The 22,554-nt window shown below is 34.8% G+C and overlaps 1 protein-coding gene across 2 annotated transcripts; it reads left to right on the forward strand.

Moving 5' to 3' along the window:
* Positions 1-183: 183 nt before the first annotated feature.
* LOC114422827 (aspartic proteinase-like protein 2) lies at positions 184-8,463 on the forward strand. Of its 2 annotated transcripts, none has more exons than XM_028389366.1 (10): positions 184-536; positions 605-734; positions 1,260-1,507; positions 2,412-2,639; positions 3,811-3,973; positions 4,076-4,137; positions 5,624-5,711; positions 6,427-6,502; positions 7,262-7,333; positions 7,859-8,463. In XM_028389366.1, the coding sequence occupies exons 1-10, from the start codon at positions 295-297 to the stop codon at positions 8,002-8,004; spliced, it is 1,455 nt and encodes a 484-aa protein (XP_028245167.1). In that variant the 5' UTR covers positions 184-294; the 3' UTR covers positions 8,005-8,463. The 2 variants fall into 2 exon arrangements, with proteins under 2 accessions (XP_028245167.1, XP_028245166.1); XM_028389365.1 differs by having other exon boundaries at positions 185-536; positions 4,064-4,137; positions 7,859-8,459.
* The last annotated feature ends 14,091 nt before the right edge of the window (positions 8,464-22,554 follow it).

Genomic DNA, 22,554 nt, shown 5'->3' on the forward strand with positions numbered 1-22,554 from the left:
ATAATAATAAATAAAATATTGATTAATAACTATAATTTATCTAAGTTAACGGTTGAATAAATTTATTTTATTTTATTTTTTAGAAATTAAAATTAAAATTTTTCTCAATTTGTGAGAGGTATAGAAGAAAATAACTATTTATTTTATTATTATTATTATTTGTATCACGCACCAATCGGATTCTCCATTCTCGTGCTGGCGCGTGGACCCCAACCTCCCAACTCCAACACCCTCTCTCTCTCTCTCGTCTTCACCAAACAAACAAACTCCACTCATCGCGTGAAGACGACGACGATGGAGATGCTACGCAGAAGCAGCAGAAGAATCTTCGTCTCCGCGTGTGTGTGGTTGCTTCTGTCGCTGTCACCGTCACCGCCCAGTGTTGTTAACGCCTCCCATGGCGTATTCAACGTGAAGTGCAAGTACCAGGACCGCTCCCTCTCCGCCCTCAAAGCCCACGACTACCGCCGCCAGCTCTCTCTCCTCGCCGGCGTTGACCTCCCCCTCGGCGGCTCCGGCCGCCCCGACGCCGTCGGGTAACTCCCTAACCACTAATTCATTAAATTTTTGAACCATCTTCTGAACTGATTCATTCTGTTTGTAGGCTTTATTATGCTAAAATAGGGATTGGAACTCCTCCGAAGAATTACTATTTACAAGTGGACACTGGCAGTGATATTATGTGGGTAAATTGCATTCAGTGCAAAGAGTGCCCCACCAGAAGTAGCCTTGGTGTATGCTTCTCATCCTTTTGAGTTTAGACTACCTTTACTACCTTCGTCACCTGCTCAATTTGCTTGCTTAGGTTTATTTTGTGTTTTTTTGTGTGAGCATTCGAAATTAGGATGGGTTAGAAGAACATGTTTTTAAAATCTATGCATTGTGTAGAGAGTTTTTACATTATTAATAACCGATCGGAAATCATTCTAGGGATGACTTTCAAGATAGTTTTTTGTAAAAGTCAACAAAATTACCTTACATCGGAGTTTCTGATTTGTTGAGAGTATATAAGAGTCTGTTTGGATACAGTGCTTTTGAGAGCTTCTCTACTGGAGGCTCTATATTTCCAATAGAGAAGTTCTCAAAAGTACTTCTAGCTTGTATCCAAACAGGCCCGAAATCCTTTACACTGTCAGGGTGTGTACTATGGTAGACCATGGTTTGCAAGACAATTTTCACATGGCTGAATCATGTACAGCCTCCTCATGTCGATATTGATGTATTTATTCATTTGAATTTCTTTTTCTCTTGTATCAAAGATGGACCTTACACTTTACGACATAAAGGAATCATCCTCTGGTAAATTAGTTCCCTGTGATCAAGAGTTTTGCAAAGAGATCAATGGAGGTCTGCTGACTGGTTGCACTGCTAATATTTCCTGTCCATATCTGGAGATATATGGCGATGGGAGCTCAACTGCTGGTTACTTTGTAAAGGATATCGTACTTTATGATCAAGTGTCTGGGGACCTTAAAACTGATTCGGCTAATGGAAGTATTGTATTTGGGTGAGTTTTCTTTTAGCAGTAATGCTTGCTATTATGTATTGTGTATGTCTATTACTTTGATCTGTTGCTGTTGGTGGACATTATTTTCTACAAGTCATGAACTCAGAAACCATGCATGATTGTTAATAGTAATTTAACCTGTTGCTTTAGTTGCAAACTTGCAATACCATAATTTGTCATATCTGGATATGATCTTAACATAAATTGGGTGCACTGGTGTGCAGGTATTGCTTTTAAAAAATGGTTGAGTATGCTTTTTATTTCATTAAAACGCATACAAATTTTGTCCAACTCCTCACCAAAATTATTATTGGTGCCTGAGAAAATACTTGACTTTGATATTGTTTGGGTCAGCTACCAATTTGAGTAAGATTGAGATTGAGACTGCTGATGTCAATATTGATATTGGCTTGTACTTCTTGTGGTCCTCCTTTTGTTGTGTTCCAAGCTTGAACCTTACTCAAGCTGAAAATAAATATATGTAAAAAGAATATTGAATAATTCGGCATTTGTGCAGTCAATGATGTATCAACGGGAACTATCCTGGCCAATTCCTTTGTTTTATCCTTGTTGGATATGTTAAATGCTAATAGCTTCCTTTAGCACAATTTCAGTGCTTGAATTTAAAATCTTTCAATGCTAAATTTTCAGTTTTACCAAACATGCTGTAAATAACATGGTTTAGTAAATATTGAGGCAGTGAATAAAACACCTTATCATATGGAGCACTCCTATATAAATACCTTTTTCTAATACAGCTTGATGTGATTTTGGAGGCATTTAGTTTATAATGGTTTCCTGGTGATTCTTATTGTGTATAATAATTTAATGTTGTCTATTGAATACATTGATTCATATTTATCCCTCTTTTAATATTTAAATGAGTTTTTTTGTTGTTTTGTAGGTGTGGTGCTAGACAATCTGGAGATCTAAGTTCTTCAAATGAAGAAGCACTTGATGGAATACTTGGATTTGGAAAAGCTAATTCATCAATGATTTCACAACTTGCTTCCTCTGGCAAAGTGAAAAAGATGTTTGCTCATTGCTTAAATGGAGTAAATGGAGGTGGTATATTTGCTATTGGGCATGTTGTGCAACCTAAAGTGAACATGACTCCATTATTACCAGACCAGTATGATATTCACTTAATACACTTTAGAATGAGAGTAGTTTTTCTTATAGCGTTATTCATTATTCTTTTGAGGATAAGCTCTTTTTATTTTTTTTATCATGTTTTTGTTAGTGACTACATTATTTTTTGTGCAAATATTTTAATTTTTTATGATATAATAACACATGTAGCTTCTATTGAATTTGGGCTAACTTAACCCAAAAACTAGCTTATGAGGTGAGGATTGCCCAAGCCTCTATAAGCTCTACTCTTGCCTGTCCTTGCTAGATATTGATTAGTGATTTCTTCTTAAGTCATCAGTGACATGTCTCAGCACATCTACACTCTAAATGGAATGTAGGCCTCAACTGGTTAACGAGGTGATCATTTCAGTGGTATTAAAATTTTGGTTTAAAAGATTCTTTGAAGCTGAAGGTGTCATGTGTAAACTGTAATTGGAATGTAAAGTGAACTCATGCTAGTTGAAGCTGGCAGTAGGATTTCAGTGGTCTTAACCATAAAAAACACTTTCTTCTCCTATATTCTAAATGAAAAACAAGATATCTTTGTTAAATGTTCATGTCCTTGCCTGATGCTTCTATATGCTGGATGTTGGTCAATTTCTTTATGCACTCATATTTTTGTTTACTTTTATAAGAATTGACATCAGACTGGGGCGGAATCAACCCTGGAAGCTTGCCCAAGTCATTATAAGTAGTATCTAGGCCATATATGTAGGTAGTGTTTGGCCCAACTCTTTTTTTGGTTTTTCTTCTCCTTGAAAGGAGAGGCTGAGCCAAACACATTCGGAGAAAAACTCTTAATATTTGAGGACCATTTAATAAAAGAAAAGGGAGAAAAATAGCATTTTAAAAAAAACCTAACTAAAGTAGTTTTTTAAAATTAGCCACATATCTTTGCCTCCTCCTTTTCATCCTGAACTAGTTGATGTAGGACAATGAAACAAATCTTTTATCTTAAAAGGAGTTTTTAAGCTAAGACTACCAAACAACTTCTACTTTATTTTAAAGTTTTTATTTTTAGCTTTCATTTAAAGTAGCTTTTAAGTAAAAAATAAGCTGGGTCAAACATAGCCTTAGCTATTGGATCTTAATAATAGAATCTCTCTTCTATCCAGATAGTGGTTTACAAAAATCCATATTTTGAGAAATTTGAAATTGTGTTTTTTTAGGCCACACTACAGTGTCAATATGACTGCAGTTCAAGTTGGCCATACTTTCCTTAGTCTATCAACAGATACATCAGCACAAGGAGACAGAAAAGGGACAATAATTGACAGTGGTACAACCCTGGCCTATCTGCCTGAAGGAATTTATGAGCCGCTAGTATATAAGGTATATAAAAGTCTTAAATTTTGCAAATTTCTAAATTACTAAATTTACATTACAGTTTATTGTACAGTTGTCTGAATTGCTTTCTCTTAGATGATTTCTCAGCACCCGGATCTAAAAGTTCAGACTCTCCATGACGAGTATACATGCTTTCAATATTCTGAGAGGTATGATGCATGACATGCATACTAACTAATCCTTATACTCTGTTGCTACTTTAACTGGGGGTTTAACTGTTAACATAATCTTTTCTTTCTTGAACACACGTGAAAAGAAATATGCTTATTGTATGTATATAGTGTCTTGCTGTTGGTTGGAACAAGCGCAAGTGTTTTGCTAGCTTACTTTGGCATACAGGCTTTAGAAGAATTCTTTGTTGTCCTGTTAGTTTTGGAAGGAAGGGTGGGGCCTAAAGTGTGTGGTTTTGATAATGGTGGTTCAGGGTTGACAATGTTATTAACAGTGCTTCCATACTGTAATGGCATAGTGTTTTGAAGGTCACTTTGACTAAAATTTCTTTTGCATGGCTATTGAACATGGCACAGTTGTGCTCCCATAGCTGTGGTGTCCATGGTGTGTGGCATATGCCACATTAGAAATGGTCGGGAGGTGAGTGTTTGCCTCTTCTGTTCTAGGTAGAATTGCCCTTCAGCAATGTGTGGGAAAGTAAACCAAAAAGACTGAAAGAAAACACATCAGATGTGGTTTTAACTTTTGACAAATTCTGTTCTTCTGCTTTGATCTCCTTTGAAAATTGTCTTGTGAGAAATCTTTTTTGAACTGGGTGAAATCACCATTATGTTTATCAGACCAGCTCATCTAGTATAAACTATGTTCTTTACTCACTCATTTAATTGTTTTGTTAATATTTCTTTTAAATTAGCCACCATCCTTTGCCATGTTAGCATTGTTTAAGCTTGCTGTCATGAGATTGGCATCTCTAGTGGTTGGTGTTTGAGGTTATTTTCCTGGATCTTCAAGGATAGGACTATTCACTCTCTCTCTTTGTTGTTTCACTTGGGAAATTTTACGGTTCCCTTAATGAATGTATGCTTTGAAATTTCTTCCTTGTAATTCTGTTGCTGGTTTTACAGTACTGGTTCACAGATTGTTTTATGATTTTTATTTGATCATGTTAATGTTCTTACTTTAATCTGCAGTTGCTGGTTTATGGCTTTATGCTCTTTGTTGGTTTTCTGTCTTGCACATGTCTTGATTTCTGTTTCTTTTTTTCTTTTTATTTTTAGTGGCGTCATCTGTAGTCCTTGAGGATTTCTTATCCTGTCTCTGTATCTTCCTTTTATGTCTTAATAAATTCTTTTCGTGATAATCATAATAATGACATTGACATGTAAATTGTAATCTATATTATATGTTGAAGGAGTTGTCTAGGAAATCTTGCCATTTTGACTTTGGGTTTGACATTTGGACAAAAAATATTTGCCATTTGAAATATTATTTTGATACTTGGAAATTTTTTTTTGTGAAATTAAGTTACAATATTTTGTAGGTTTAGTTCTATGAACTTTCTTATTGAGTATGTATTGTTGGAGTGCTTCGATAACTGGACTGCTCCCTTTGCATATCCTATGCCCGTGTCAGTATTATCAGCTTCATTTAGGTGTGTAATGGCTATTTTATTTTATGTTGCAGTGTTGATGATGGATTTCCGGCTGTCACATTTTTTTTTGAAAATGGGCTCTCGTTGAAGGTTTATCCACATGATTATTTATTTCCCTCTGTAAGTATATTGCAAACCTCATTAGGTCTTTGTGTTTTGTTATTGTTATCCAAGTTTTATTTGGCTTGTTTTGGACCTATTGTCAGCCTTCTCTTGGGATCAAGTTACTTCAAGAGTAACTCTATCCTCGTCATTCATTTTCTTAAAATCTAGTGATTAAGTTCTCATCCTCACCATTAATTTTCTTAAAATGTAATGATAACGATTAGTTACTTATTAGAACCATTAGATTTCAAGAAAATAAATGGTGAGGATGGAGAGTAACTCTTAAAGTAACTTGATCCCTCCTTTCTCTCTCTCTCTCTCTCTCTCTCTTTTTCTATATATATATATAAATTGATAAATTAGACCCAACTGCATCTTGGCCTAACTGTATTCTGGGCTGAAGTAACAAAAAGTTGCTTCTGCCCAAAGTGCCTACAATGCATATTAAAAACCTTTTGTATCCCATCTGCTCCGAATTAGTTTTGAGTTGCTGAAGCTGAACGGATTCTGGGGTTGCAAATGCAGCAAACAGTATCTTTTCCTATTTTGAAACCTTATTAACCATTTTTTTTGTAATTTTAGATACTTGCAATAGTTTTAAAATGATTTTTCAAAACACTCGTTAATTAATGTGCACTACTGCTGAGCAAGTTTTTTATATGTCGATGGTTTTTATAATCATAATCTTTATACACCATACTATAAATAAAATACTAATGTGCATCTGCAGGGAGATTTCTGGTGTATTGGTTGGCAAAATAGTGGGACACAATCAAGAGATAGCAAAAATATGACTTTATTGGGAGGTATTCTCTTCAAATCCTTTTCTGTACTGATAGATATTTGCCGCCAATTTGCTGAATGCTGCTTCCAGCTTTAGAACCAGACTGCCATAGCCATTATTATAAGAGGAAATAAAGGGTTATTTTTTAATGGCATTTTGAGATAAAAGATATTTTTGAACCTGTTTACATCTGAGTTCTGAAATAAACAAGACAAATACATTATATCGTGGAATTCGTTTGTATAGGATCTTGTGAGTATCTTAACTGCAAGAAATTGGGTTGTGTTCTGTATTTTTTTTATACAAGTTCCTAAATCAAAAGATAGTAGAAGTTTGCCTTCAATGACTACATCCTAAATCTTCTTTCTAAAACAAAAGAGGATTTAGCTGAGAAGGACCTTTTTCTGTTTTTTCTTTTTTCCTTTACATTTTCTCTGGTCAAAGATGTGATGACTAGTTGATAGGGGGCTCAAAGGTGTGAATGTAGGTTCTGACAACCTTTTGCAATTTGCTGGTGATACTATCTTGTTTCTGGAGGAGGATAGTGAAAGTTTTGTAGCATATTATTAGTCTTGAGATTTTTTATGGAGATATGTATTATTCTAAAGTAGCCCCATACTTGTTTTGGAAGAAATTTACAAGCTAAATATTCTAATAAATGTATTATTTTACTGGTGGAAGAATTTTCCTTATCTTTTTCCAATAACAATTTTGGATCACTAGAAAGTTTTCTTTCCATGACCTTACTCTGCAGCTTCATCTGTATTTTTACTTGTTGCAGATTTAGTGCTTTCAAATAAACTTGTCTTCTATGACCTTGAAAATCAGGCTATTGGATGGACTGAGTACAACTGTAAGTATCATTTCTTAGTTCTTTATAACCTTCGGCATTTTAAATATTTTAAATCACATAAATGAAGAATATAAAATATTTGTAGATTTTTGTGTAAACATCTATAATAGAACACGTAAATTTAGTATTTTTTTCTCATTTGTCTCAACTCTCCCTTTTTTGTGAAAATTGAAAATGAAAAATAATAAACATTTTTCTCAAACCAAGTTGACCCTTAATTCCGATAAAGGAATAGTTCCGTGTAGTTTATCGATCCAGTTTAAAATTTTAAAGTATCTGCATGCTCTTCGTGCATGTGTTTGATGTAAAAGTGTCGCCCTTATTTCCTTTTGTCCACTTCTTGTTTCATTTCAGATTTCTTACTTATGTTTAATTGATGAATTAAAGATAATATATGATTGGCGTGTTATATAAAGGTTGGGGTAGAACTGTCAAAGAAATTATAAGAAATCAAATTCAAATGACTTGCATTATTTCCTTTTTCATAATTTCTCATTTATTAATATTTTCTATGCTGTATCTCAGGTTCTTCAAGCATTAAGGTGAGGGATGAGCGAACTGGAACAGTCCATTTAGTTGGTTCCCACTACATTTCTTTTGCTTGCGTTTTTAACATCAACTGGGTGGTGATTTTGTCTCTACTTGCTCTACTTCATAAATTGATTTATTGAAATGGAGCAACAGATACATATACCAAAGTCAAAATTATGGTCAAAGAAAGAAGATAAAAAATGCTATGTGAGAAATTGACTTTTTAGGAACTTCCATGATTTCTAAATGTAATCAAGGGAAAACTAGGACACTGACCATTGGGAACCTTCGCCGTGGGTAAAATTTTTCTTCTCAATTACCAAGGTGAATATGTAAATTGCAAAATCTTACCACCAACTGTATATGTTATTAGACTTTGATTTTTTACTTAGCTTGGGTCTTAATGCCAAATGTATAATTAACATGATACAAGTCATGTTTGGAATTCAAGGCAGTGTTGCAAATATTTAACATTAGGTATTGTAGAGCATTTCTGTGCTGGCTGGCTCCCTTTGTTTGACCTATTTTAGCCAGTGTTATAATATTCCTTACAACAAATTCTTATATAACATTTTTAACAATTCATTTTTTTTTCTTTATCTCTTTCGAATGCATTACCTATGTTATTTCAATTTTGTCTCCCTTTTCTTCTTATTTGTCAAAGAAATTATATTAAATTGATGTGCAACTATAATTATATAAATGATTTTTTTAACTTATTACTCCCTCCGGTCTTGTATATTGGTCATTTTCAACCGAATCATCAAGACTAAGGAACGGAAGTTAAGCCATTAAATATGTCTAAAAATAAAACAAGTTTTTAATTATACCCTAACATAATTACACATCCAATTAATTTCACTAATAACTAATTAAATGTTTACCCTAAATTATCATCTCACATTCTCTCTCTTCCATGTCATTATTAATATTCACCCATTACTCTATTATTCCCATCAATGTTCAAACTCTAGTGAGTTGTTCAGTGTCTGAGTCTTCAACAACCAATGCTAACAAATCCTCATGGCTTACAATGGGTTCCTTGCCTTTCTCCATGGAGAGAAAAACGTTCCAGTTTCAATTGAGAAAGAAAACAAAAGGCATAGATAATCTGAGAGACAGAAAGAGAATGAAGTATTTGAAGATGTACTCATATTTTCATTAATTGCATGGAGTGAGAAGAGTGGGTGGACGGTGCATGGAAAATAGACTTTCTTAATAATGAAGTGTTGAGAATAGTATAAAGAATAGAATTGGAAAATCATTATTAATAGGTTAGTTGATGACTTATAAATAGGACCAAGTGTTCCTTCTAGAATGTGATCAATATATAGGATAGGAGGGAGTAGTTATTACTATATTTACATGCTACTTAATAATACATGTATAAAGAAAAATGCTGTATTTTTAATTATTTTAAAGGAGAATGTTATATATCGTCAGAGATTATGAGCTTACAACCATTCCTCGACTTCAAATTTCGGAAGCTGTAAGCCAATCGTTTTGAAGGCCTCTTAATATGCACTAGTAGTAAGGTAGTCGCTAACCAGAGTTGTTCGAGAAGCTTATTCAAGATATGACACTTTTTAATGAGAAGATGTCAAAGACAGGGCATTGCACCTCCCTCTAATCTCCATGATACGACGTTTACTCTCTTTATATGAAACACTTAAAGTTTAGGGGACTCTTCCATTCTAAAATCAAAATCAAGCCAAATTCCAACACCATTGTCTTCTCCAATTAGTTTCAAAATTTGGAGGTTGGTTAGTTGTCCTAGTGTGTCCATGGAAGGGTAGACATGTCTTTGTCCTAGTTTCAAGGCTATCTTGGTAAGATTTGATGGATGTTGTAGACTTCTCATTATTTTTAGGCTATGAAGATTGCTTAGGGCATCTCTAGCGAAAGTTTCTTATATGGATTTCTTAATCATCTTTTTGTGGTTCCCATAACACTTTTTGTGGTCCCTGCAATGCCACGTCACTCATAAGAAATTTATACAGAATTTCACTCCAATGCAAGAAATAGCAAGAAATCACAAGAAATCTAAACATTTAAATTATTTTATTATAAGAATAACTAATTTATTTTTTCAGTTTTTATGTATACAAATAATAAGTATAAATAAATGAAGAAAATATTAAATATAAATTCAAAATAAAAAAATTACATAACATTAAAATAAATGACTTTTCACTCTTCTTTTTTCTCCAAAACCTTCCCCTCCCATCCACTCCTTCGAGTTCCAATGCACCACCACCAACAACAATCACCACTTTGGCCCATCTCTCCTTCCAATCCCACCCCAATTTCACACCATCTTCCAAAACGCACTTCACCATAACCCTCTCCTCCTCAGGGCTTGAAAAAAAACAACACTCTCCTCTTCTCCACCCTCCAGCTCAAGGCTAGAAAAAAAGAAAAGGCCCAATGACGAGCCTGCCACGCTCGACGACTCCGACGAATCCATTTTGCTCAAGCCCCAGCACCACCAGCAGCTCCACAACCACAACAACAAGGCCAAACACATGTGGGTCCTCCTCCTCGATTTGTTCGTCTACGCTATCCTCTTTGTCATCTGGTTGTGGGTCTATAGCGGCTTCACATTTTTTTGGTTTTGTTTTTGTCCCTTCTTCTTTCTCTGGAGGTAGGGATTTGCTTCATGTTGTTTTTATTTTATTTTGTTTTATCCACACTTGATAACTATGAAAGTTGGTACTATTTAATTTGCGCAATTTTTTTTTGTGAAATTTCATCTTTGCGTTTGTTGGAACTGTTCATCTTCTTCCTTTTTGTTGTTCTTGTGGTTGGGGGGTACAAATTCTATAAAATAATAGTTTTTTATTGGTAAGAAACAATTCCTTATATAAGGAATCCACTGTCCGCGAAAGAAACCGAATTTGCCACGTCACTTTGCTCCAATGTCAAAGAACTCAAAAGAAACCGTTCCTTAGCATAAGAAACCAACGAAGCACCTCCGGTTGGAGATGCTCTTAGGTGCTCTAGATTTGATAATCAATTATTGTCTTGAATATTAAAACGAGCGCCCAATGGTAGTATTCATAGATGATATTTTGGTATACTCCAAGACTAGAGAGGAACATGAAGAACATTTGAGGATTGTGTTGCATACCCTTAGGGACAAATAACTTTATGCTAAGTTGTCCAAGTGTGAGTTTTGGTTAAAGAAAGTTAGTTTCCTAGGGCATGTGATATCTCAAGGGGGTATAGCTGTAGATCCATCTAAGCTAGAAGATGTTTTGGAGTGGGAGAGTCCTAAGTCTATTTTTCATATTAAGAGTTTTCTAGGCTTAGCAGGATACTACCGGAGATTCATAGAAGGTTTCTCCAAGTTGGCTCTACCTTTGACTAAACTGACTCGTAAGGGTCAAGCTTTTGTGTGGGATACCTAATGTGAGCATAGTTTCCAAACCCTTAAGGAAAGATTGATGACCGCTCCAGTGCTAGTTTTGCTTAACCCGAGAGAACCATTTGAGGTGTATTATGATGCATCAAAGATGGGTTTAGGGGGGAGTGTTGATGCAAAATGGCCAAATAGTGGCCTATGCTTCTAGACAGCTTAAGACTCATGAGAGGAATTATCCTACCCATGATCTAGAGTTGGTTGTTGTATTTTTTGCCCTTAAGATGTGGAGGCATTATCTGTTTGGCTCTAAGTTCGAGGTGTTTAGTGATCATAAGAGCCTTAAATACTTGTTTAGTCAGAAGGAGCTGAACATGAGACAAAGGAGATGGTTAGAGTTTCTCAAGGATTATGATTTTGAGCTTAGCTACCATCCCAGTAAAGCCAATGTAGTGGCTGATGCCTTGAGTAGGAAATCTCTACATATGTCTGCCTTGATGGTTAGAGAGATGGATCTCCTGGAACAGTTTAGAGACCTTAGTTTTGCATGTGAGTTTACTCCTAATAGTATGAGATTAAGAACTTTGAGGATTACTAGTGAGTTACTAGGAGATATCAAGGAGGGCCAGAAGATCGATCATTTTCTAAGGACTCAGTTAGAGGCTATAAAGTCAGGAAGGGACAATAGTTTCAATGTTGGATTAGATGGAGTTTTGAGACTTCAAGATAGGATTTGTGTTCCCAATGTGCCTGAACTTAGGAGATGATCTTAGAGGAAGGACATAGGAGTAATTTGAGCATCCATCTTGGTGCTACCAAGATGTATCAGGATTTGAAGGTGATGTTTTGGTGGCCCAACATGAAGAGAGAGGTTAGTGAGTTTGTCTATGCGTGCCTAGTCTGTCAGAAGGCTAAGATAGAACATCAGAGACCTTCAGGGAAGTTACAACCTTTAGAGATACCCCAGTGGAAGTGGGACAATATTTCTATGGATTTTGTGGTAGGACTACCTAGGACCCCTAGAGGTTTAGATTCTATCTGGGTTATTGTTGATAGACTGACTAAGTCTGCTCACTTCATTCCCATTAATATCAGATTTTCCTTGGAGAAGTTGACCTCCCTGTATATAAGTGAGATTGTCAGATTACATGGTGTGCCATCTAGCATAGTATCTGATAGAGATCCTAGGTTTACCTCTAGATTTTGGGAGAGCTTGAACAGAGCGTTGGGGACCAAGCTTAGACTAAGTTCAGCCTACCATCCTCAGACTGATGGCCAAACTGAACGGGCCATTCAGTCATTGGAGGACCTTTTGAGGGCGTGTGTCTTAGAGCAGAAAGGAAGCTGGGAGAGTTTTCTTCCATTGATAGAGTTCGCTTATAACAACAGTTTTCACTCTACGATTGGCATGGCTTCCTATGAAGCTTTGTATGGTAGAAGGTGTAGGACACCCCTATGTTGGCTAGAATCCGGAGAAGTCCTTACCTTAGGACCTGAAGTGGTACAACAAACCACCGAGAAAGTCAAGTTAATCCAAGAAAGGATGAGGACTGCTTAGAGTAGGCAAAAAAGTTATCATGATAAGAGGAGGAAAGATCTGGAATTCGAGGTTGATGATCATGTATTCTTGAGAGTCACTCTGTGGACTGGGGTTGGTCGAGTGTTGAAATCCCAAAGACTCACACCTCGCTTTATCGGTCCTTTCCAAATTCTTAAAAGAGTTGGCCCTGTGGCATACCAAATTGCATTACCCCCGTCTCTTTCTAATCTTCACAATGTCTTTCATGTGTCTCAACTCCGTAAGTATATCCGTGATCCATCCCATGTGATAGAAATTGGATGATGTACAAGTGAAGGAGAATTTGACATATGAAACATTGCCTTTGAGGATCGAGGATAGGCGAACAAAACACCTAAGAGGGAAAGAGATTCCGTTGGTCAAGGTGATCTAGGGAGGTGCATCAGGAGAAGATGCCACGTGGGAACTAGAGAGTCAAATGCGAGAAGCTCATCCATCCTTGTTTGAGTAAGGTAAATTTCGAGGACGAAATTTTTAAAAAGGTAGGAGAGTTGTAACACCCTGATATATATATCTATATATTATTAGTAATTATGTTTGATGTTTGATTATATTTGTTGTGTTATTTTATCTGTAATTATTTTCAAGGAGGTGAGTTTAGTTATTAGAAGGGTGTTAGTAGTTAAAGCGTTAGCTTCTCAAAGAAGCCTCTTGAGAAAGTTTCTCAAAGAAGCCATGAGGAAGCTTCTTGAGGAAGCCTCTTAATGAAGCTTCTCAAGGAAGCTACATGAAGCTGTCTCGGTAAAAACGCTTCCCAGTCTTTTTTAACCGTTGGATCTTCTCGAAATTTGGTTTTCAGCTTTACAAGACACTTTTCCACGATCGGACCGTTGGGATCTTTGAGAAGATGTCTGGAGTGTGCGCGAAGTTTCCGTTCCCGAGAGCATTACTCCCTTGTGCGTTTTGAGCCTTGTAGTCCAAGTAGCTTTGGAAAAATGCCATTTCTTCTCCTTTCTTTCTTCCAAAACCATTTCCAACATTCCAAACTCTTTCTTCATCACCCACAACCACCATTAGCCACCACAAACCGCCGTTGTTCTCTGTTGAAACCCCACACCGAGAGGAACCCTTCAACCGAAGCGAAATCTTCCAACTTGCCTCGCGGTTTCGGTAGAGAACGATGCCTTAATCTGACCTTTCATTTTCCTTCGAGGTAAACATGGTTCTATGCTTGTTCCTTGTTAGTTTCAGCTTGTCTTTGCATCTTTTCTGACTTTGGAACCGCCATTGCATGTCTTACGCTTCCTTTGAAAAACCCTAGAGCAAAGAGACGTTGTAAAACGTTATCCTTTCATGAAATGGGTGTTATTTTCGTAACCTACACTAAACCCCGGTCACATTGGCGTGGTCGGAATTTGCAAATGATGTCCCTTTGTAAAACCCGAAATGCTCTCAACACTTTTATGTAGTGATGTGGGTGTTTGATCCAGAGCATTGTTATTAGCTTTGTTTTCTGAAATCTATATTAAGTCTCCTTTGTTTTGGTATGGTAGAGGATTGCATGGAATCGACGAGCGGAGAAGAAAAGAAATCTCCAAGTGACGTGACGAGGATCCCGCGGGTAGCTCACAATAGGTGAGGGGAGTTTATTATAAAATTTACCGTTTTAACTTCATAGTTAGGGTCAAAGAACCTAGCTATGAGGATAACTGTCTGTCCATGTTGCATGCTGATTTTTATTTTATAGAAAATGGTGTTCTTAACTAATGGGATGCGATATAATTGTTATTGATATGCATGCTGGTTTTTCAGGAAAAAAAACTATGTTTGACGAATGGGATGCAATGCATATATGTTTACTGTGATGAATGATATTGTTGTCTTTATTTGATTTGTGTTGCTTGAAGACCTGTGAGTGTGAGTCTCAGGCATGAAAGAAATATATATATGTGCGGAATGCAATTTGTTGTTGATGTCGCTATTGAGGATTTTAATTGATATGTGGTGATATTGATAATTATGATGATATTGATTTGAGATGATGTTGTTAATAAAGACCATGTCAACATGAATTGATGTTAATGTTGATGATTATGTGAATATGAAATGATGTTGTTGTTGTTGTTGATAATGTCATTGAGACGAGATGATATCTATGTTGAGAATGATGTGAAAATGGAATGTTGATTGATGTTAGAAATGCATTGGCATGTGCATGTTGTGTGTGGTTATGGGGGGCGAAGTGCACTTACCTTTTAGGGTCTTTGGCACTTGCTTTAGGCCACGTTCATACATTGGATGTTGTGTATGTTCGTGGGGGGTGAAGTGCACTGATCTTCCAGGGTCTTTGGCACTTGCTTTGGGCCACGTTCATACATCGTATGGAGTGTATGTCATGGGGGGTAAGTGCACTGACTTTGTTGGATGGCCTAGACGTGGGTGACAAACATGGTTAAAGAATCTAAGCATTTTGAGGGGATGCTTAGGCGCTTTAATTGGTCCATGGTCTTTGGCACTTACTTTTGGCCGTGTTCATATCTCATACGACACAGGAAATAGAGTAACTGTGGCAGAGTGTACTTTGTACTGAGGGGGCTTGTCACCTGATAGGGAACTCCTTTGGGCCCCCAGGTTGGTCACCCATGGGGGGGGGCAGTTACGTGCACAACCGGGTGGTCTCGACAAACTCTGTATGGTTCCCTAAGTGAGAGTGTCATGTGGACACGCTTAGGCAATTTCCTAAGATTTGGTTGTTGGTACATACCACATTGCATCTGAGAGTTGAGTCAGGTGCATGCATCATTCTGTGCAGTCTTGATTGGATCCATGGATGGATGATGAGAAATTGTTGAATATGGATGATGAGTAATTGTTGAATGTGAATGATGAATAATTATTGGATGTGAGCATTGAATAATGAATGTTGTGTAAGCTCATAATGTTCGCCTATGTTTCTTGCTAATTGTGGTTATTTGGATTTGGTATTGATTCTTTTTATAATGAACTCACCCTTGCAATTTTGTATCGTGTGGTTGATACCTGTGATGATCGCAAACATTGTTCGTGGGAGCAGAATGACAGCAGCAGGGTGCAGGGAGTAAGATTCTGGTGAGGAGTCGTCGAGCTGACGTGATGACGTTGACATTATTTTGGGAGAGAGTTGTGTTTTGTAATCGACTCCTCCTTAGTTGGTTTTCAACTTTTATTTTGTTGAGTTAAAAATGTAAAACTTGGATTTTAATTATATTTACGAACATATTTAATTTCCGTTATGTGTATGACGTGTACCGAGTTATTGTTCCTATATAATTATATATATTCACTTAAGTAATGGCGTGTTGTTGGATGAATGTATGTCGAGACAAAATTACTTTTATTTTCATAAGCAAATTAAGGGAGTTCTTTTTATAAAAATTGAAATTATCACATATTAGAGTGTTGATATCGTAGCGACGAGGCGGGTCGTTACAGACATAGTTCATGTATAGAGTTCCACATCATTGTTACGAATTGTCATAAGTATTCGAATACCATTTTTGTCATCTCGAAAGATTTCTTTAACCTCATGCCATACTTTGGTTTCCTAAATGTCATCAAGCACTACCAAGTATTTCTTCCCCTTTAAACATTATGTTACCTTCTTCTTTAGCTCTTCCTCACTTAAATCTTCATCTTCATATGTTTTTTCCCTAAATAATCCGTTATATTTGGACCTAGCAGCAAACACTTGAGAAGACTCAGCAAAAGCTCCTTGGATCTGTAATCATTAAACACATAATTCAGTTTTTACATTTATCTAAATCAATTAAGGAACCAACTAAGGAAAAGTTGATAACAAAACATAACTCTCTCCCAAAATAAATTCCAACATTATCACGTCGGCTTGACGGCTCCAACAAAAGACTTTCCAAGACACCTACTGTTGCTCATCTGCTTCCACGAACGAAATTTCGAGATCATCACAGGCACCAATCACACGATACAATAATTGCAAGGTGAGTTTATTATAAAAGATCAACAAATAATAGATGACAATGATTAGCAAGAAAACAATAAAAATAATCACAATCATTCTCAATAATCCATCGGTTCAACATACACTTAACAAACTAGTCATTAACTTTTTCACAATTCAAATCAATTATGCTAAGAATGATGCATGCACCTAACTCAACTCTAAAATGCAATGTGGCGCCATTCATAAGGAAATAGCCTAAGTGTGTCCACATGACACTCTCACTTAGGAAAACTAGACAATAAGTGTCGAGGTCACCTTATCGTGCACAGGCAACTCCCCCTCCATGGTTATCAGCATGAGTCACAAGTGAGTTCCAAATAGAGTGATATGCCCCCAAGTACTAGCATTTTTCCTCATGAAAGACCACAAATACTTACTGACAAAGTTTATATTATTTCCATGCAATTATGAAATATGAAACACGGGCATCATCAATGCACTAACTGCGGATAGTTAAGAATTCTAAGAAATCACCTTCCCTCTCTAGGGATGCTTTAAAATTTAAACCAATCTCCTTCCCTCTTCAGGGATATTCAATAGGTCACTACACCCCCCATGTACATACACAACATACATCCATCACAATAACATTATCAACATCAACATCAACATCATCTCATCTCAATGTCATCATCAACGTCAACAATCATCTCATCTTAATATCATCAACATCACAAGCAACCACATCCCCCACACACATATATAAATTCATGCCTGGGATTCACATTCCCTAGGTCTTCAGACAACACAAATCTCATACAATAACAATTCATAATACCACGAGATTGATATTTTAGGGAAAAATTATAAATTAAAGAGGAGAACTATGATATACAAAACAAACTCTTATGTCCATTTAATATTTAATAAAAAATTAAATAGAAGAACATATATAAAATTTTGGACAGAGTCTTCTCTATAATTAAGACTTTTCCCCAAAAATTACAATCATTTCAACAACAACATCATTCACAATTTCATTCATCAATAACAAATATATCACATCCCATTAGTTAAAAATAAAGTTTTTTTCTTGAAAACCAACATACACAGGGGCACACAGACATCCCCATAATTGGGTTCCTTGACCCCAAATATGGTATCAAAATCTATAAACAAACAATAAACTCTCCTCACCTATTTATATTCTTTTGTTAGTTCCTCATGGTGTTGTTTTGAGATCTCTTAGGTTCATGTCCATTCATCCAAATGCAAAGCTTTATTTATCAAATCAAAGACAATTTAGTATAGATTTCAAAGATAAGATTAACATTAACATTTGAGGTCTACATCAAAGAGACATCATTTTGAAAGTTACTAAAGGGGTGTTTTGTGGTCTACATCAAAGAGACATCATTTTGAAATTCCAATTACACCAATGTGATCGGGGTTCGACAAAGGTCACAAAAACGAAATCTATTTTTATAAAAATGCAACTTTTACAACGTCTCATTTTTAAGGTTTTTTCCAAAGGAAGTGTAAAAACATTCAATAACAATACCCAAGTCAAAAGAGATGAAAAGATAGGCTCAAACTAACTAGGAGAAAACTTAGAAATCATGGTTGCCTCGAAGAAAATGCAAACGGAGGGTCGAGAGCTCTGTTCTCTATCGAATCTTCTAGTTGGATTTAGAGGATTTTGTTTCGATTAAAGTGTTCCTCTTCATGTGGTGGTCCGACGACAAACAACAGTGGCTCGTGGGTCGTGGAGGAGGAGGTTTGGGGTGTTGGATGAGGGTTTGAGGGAGAAGAGAGGAGAGAAATGTGTGTTTTTATGCTGCTAGACATATTTGTAACCAACAAGACTCGCTCGGACAAAATTTTGCTTGCCTAGGCGAGTTTTGGGCAAATCTTTGCTCCAACATATTTCACTCCTTCTGTACAAAGGTCATATCTCACGCTCCAGATGCTATTATGAAAATCCCAATGGTCAAAATGTGCAAAAGTGGGTTTTGAGCCTACAGTCCAAATTTGAAGGTGATCCAACGGTTAATGAATCCAGCGTCATGGTTTTACCGAAACAGATTTTGGGTCAATCTCAGAAATCACATAGTTCTAACACAAATCAATCAAACTCCACATAACCTAACATCCACACCAAACAATTACACAAGGATAATTCACACAACATTTCAACTAATCCAAATTAATCAAGTAATTAAATAATAGAAGAAATACATCAAACATCTATTTTTAGTTATCGAAATTTCAGGGCATTAAATTAGTGATTTGAGATCTGGTGTGGCGTGTTGATGAGGGGAAACAATGGTTTTCAACGGAGAATAAGAATAGAGAGAAGACAAACAGAAGAAGGGGAAGAAAAAGGAAATTTGGGAAAGTTATAAAAAAAGGAAATGAAAAATGAAAAAAATCTCAACCATAAGATCAAACTTAAAAACATATAATAGTGCAAGTAATACTTTCATGGGGTGGGAAAGTTTTGCTTTATTCATTGGATAAAAAGCCATTTTTATCCCTAAATGTGTAGAGCAACGAGAAATTCGTCTCTAAAAGATGAAAATTCAAATTTTAGTTTTCGAAAAAATCTAAAAGTGAGAATTTACTTTCTCACCATGAGAAAGTTTACTGTAGAATTTGCCCAAAAGATTAGAAAAAAAATGGAAATGTTGAACACAAAAAAAAAATGATAGGCCTTTCTCTCAAAAAGAGAAAAAGAAAATGCTAGGTCTATGTTTCTCGGATGCATGAATGATCATTTGTAATTATTTAAAAATAAAATAAAATTCATTAATTTATGAAAATTTAAAACAAAATATTAGAGACCAAAAAGTAAAATTGTTATTTTATTAAAGACTTAATGTAAAATAAATATTTATTAGAAAATAAATAAAAAATAAGTATTTATTAGAAATAAAAAATATATTTAAACCAAGTTATAAGTATCCTAGTTGTGTGTTTGTGCGTATAGTGGATTCAAATTCCATATTGATAAATTATACAGAGACTAAAATCAACCCATTTGATAAATTATAGAGAGAAAAAATACAATTAAACCTAATTTTTACTATAATATATAAAAAATTATTATAACTACATTAAATTTCATAAGATTTATCTTCACACCATATACAATATGAAGAAGGGATTAAGAAGGAAAAAAAAATGAAGAAAGAAGACATTGACAACAATATCCAAATGAACGCCTGCCTACCTTTTATAAGGGTTATATTAACTATATAGCACATCTTTCCGGCAATGCAATCATTAACGGTAATATATACTGTAAATGGTTGACGCTCCATCCCTCCAAAGAGGAGGTTATGATGTGCCTAAAAAATATTGGGCAACAAGGCATTGAAGTGTTCAGTAGATTGAATTGGATCCATTACTGATTAAAAGTCAACATTTGACTATTGTACTTTTGTTTGGTAAATTTTGTTTGCCTAGAGAAATAAAATAAAAAATGTTGTGGCTATAAGTAGCGTAGAGGCTGAATATAAGGCAATGACATGGAATTGGTGAAATTTAATGCCTTAAAAGAAATTTTAGAAGAGTTAAAATCTCTTATACTTTGTACTAGAAGTTGTACAGTAGTAAGTAGGAGTAACAAATCAATTAGTATTCATTCATTCAATTCATCCACAAGTAAGTAAATCCATCCGATCCATCCTTTAAATCCAAAAAAAGTTAAATGAATTAGATCCAATCCATTTATTTATTTTATGAATGATTAATAATTCATCCATTATTTTCAAAATCGAATGAATTTTCCAATAAATTCTTAAGAGTCAAAATTGATATAACTTAACAATTAAAGAATTTGAGGATAATTTTTGACGTGACAATGTTGACAATGTTTTTTTTCAACCAACATTGATGTTACTGTTTGATAATTTGATGTTATTGTTTGGTTGATGCTAACAAGTTTTTTTTAATTCTCATATTGATTAGGGCAATTTTTGGTAGGAGTGTTTATCGGTCTAAGTCATCTCGTGACTCAATCCAACCTAATTATATTGAGTTGACTCTTCTAAGTATTCGGGTTGAATTCGATCAAACTTAATTAAGACTCGATCATATACAGATTGAGTAACATTTTGTTTTTTTTAATCCGATCCAACTGAAACCATATAATTAAATTTATTATTATATATAAGTTAATTATTAAATTAACACACATTACTTTTTAGCTCACATAATTTATTAAATTAAATCACCCATGATTTTTTTCTTAAGTTGTTACTTTTATCTTGTCTTGATTTTATTTATGTTTTATCATACTAATATAATATTTCATTTCTATCTAAAATAAAAATATCGTATTAATATTGAAATCAATTTTATTAGTTAAATATTGTCACAATTTAGTCTCTTTTGAGAAAATTTAGTCATTATATACTTATAAAATTTTAGGTAAAAACAAATTATTATTTTAAAAAAAGTAATTTTTACAAATATATAATAATTTTTAAATATTCAAACTCAATTAACTTAACCCTATCCAACTTGTTTATAATCGGATTGAGTTATGTTGGACATAGAAAAATGTACAAACCCTACCTACATGTTAAATTTTGATCGGGTTGAATAACAAATTTAACCAAACTTGACCCAACTCAATCCGAATGTACTTCTAGTTTTTGGCAATCTTGATTGGGACAAATTTTTTTACTGATATCAACAGGATAATATTTTTTACTAATGCCAGTAAACTATTTTTGAGTCGATGTTGATTGGGGCTGTTTTCTACCTACATCGAAAAAAAATAGAGTTAATAATAAATTTGTTTCTTATAATTTGGAAAAAAAAACAAAATTTGTTTCTTATAAATATTTGTGTGATAAATTTATTGAAATAAACTACAAAAACTTTCTATACAGTATAAACGGTACCAATAAACTTGGTTACACTCGTTGAATTCCACGTTGGTTAGATCATCCACGACACCGTGACTTCCTTCGACAATAAATTAACTCAAGTAAGACATTATGGCAACAAAATCCAAATGAATGCATGTGAATGCGTACCTTTGCTGATATAATATGTTGCAAATGATTTTGCTAATACAATACTTTTCTCGTATGCCGCCACACCTATCTTGCTTAATTTTTTTTTCTTCTAACAAGGTTATAACTTCATCCCTCCATCCCTTCATAGAAGGTTAAGGATGTGTCTAAAAAAAAGTAATACCATATCTCAAATGTGATAGTCTTTTTTGATAATTTATTGTCATTTTACCACTTCTTAACAACATATAATTTTCATTAAGACTTGTTTGTGATATAATTTGTAAGTAAATTTGATAATAATGTTTTTATTATAAAATCAATTTCGATAGTTATTATATTTCGATATCGATTTCAATAATGAATAGAAATGGGGATTGGAAGAGTAAAAGGTTTAGAAAAATACAATAAAGTAAAATACATGAATTTATAAAAGGTGGGAATTGAATACATACATGATGACCTGCTGAACTTATAGTCAATTTTGATGGTAGGCGTTATCCGTGTTAGAGAAATTAACTGATAATGTTTCAATCCCCAAATTGATAGTCGGAAGTCTTATTTGTAAACTTATATTAATGGTCGAATTCTATGATTTCGACACGTGTAAATATGTCTAAATATACATATCTAACACTACTTGACATCTTGCTGTAACTTCTTTATAGCTACGTCAACTCATATTTCAATTATCAAAAAGATCATCTATCTAAGTTCTTTCCAATCCCACCTGCTTTAAAGAAGTTCTTGGAACCATCAATTTCAAACGAAATAATTCTCTTCGATGGCGCACTCATCTTCTCGGAATTTAGACCAGAGTTGGAT

The sequence above is a fragment of the Glycine soja genome, chromosome 8 (assembly GCF_004193775.1).
Source record: "Glycine soja cultivar W05 chromosome 8, ASM419377v2, whole genome shotgun sequence".
NCBI classification, from domain to species: domain Eukaryota; kingdom Viridiplantae; phylum Streptophyta; class Magnoliopsida; order Fabales; family Fabaceae; genus Glycine; species Glycine soja.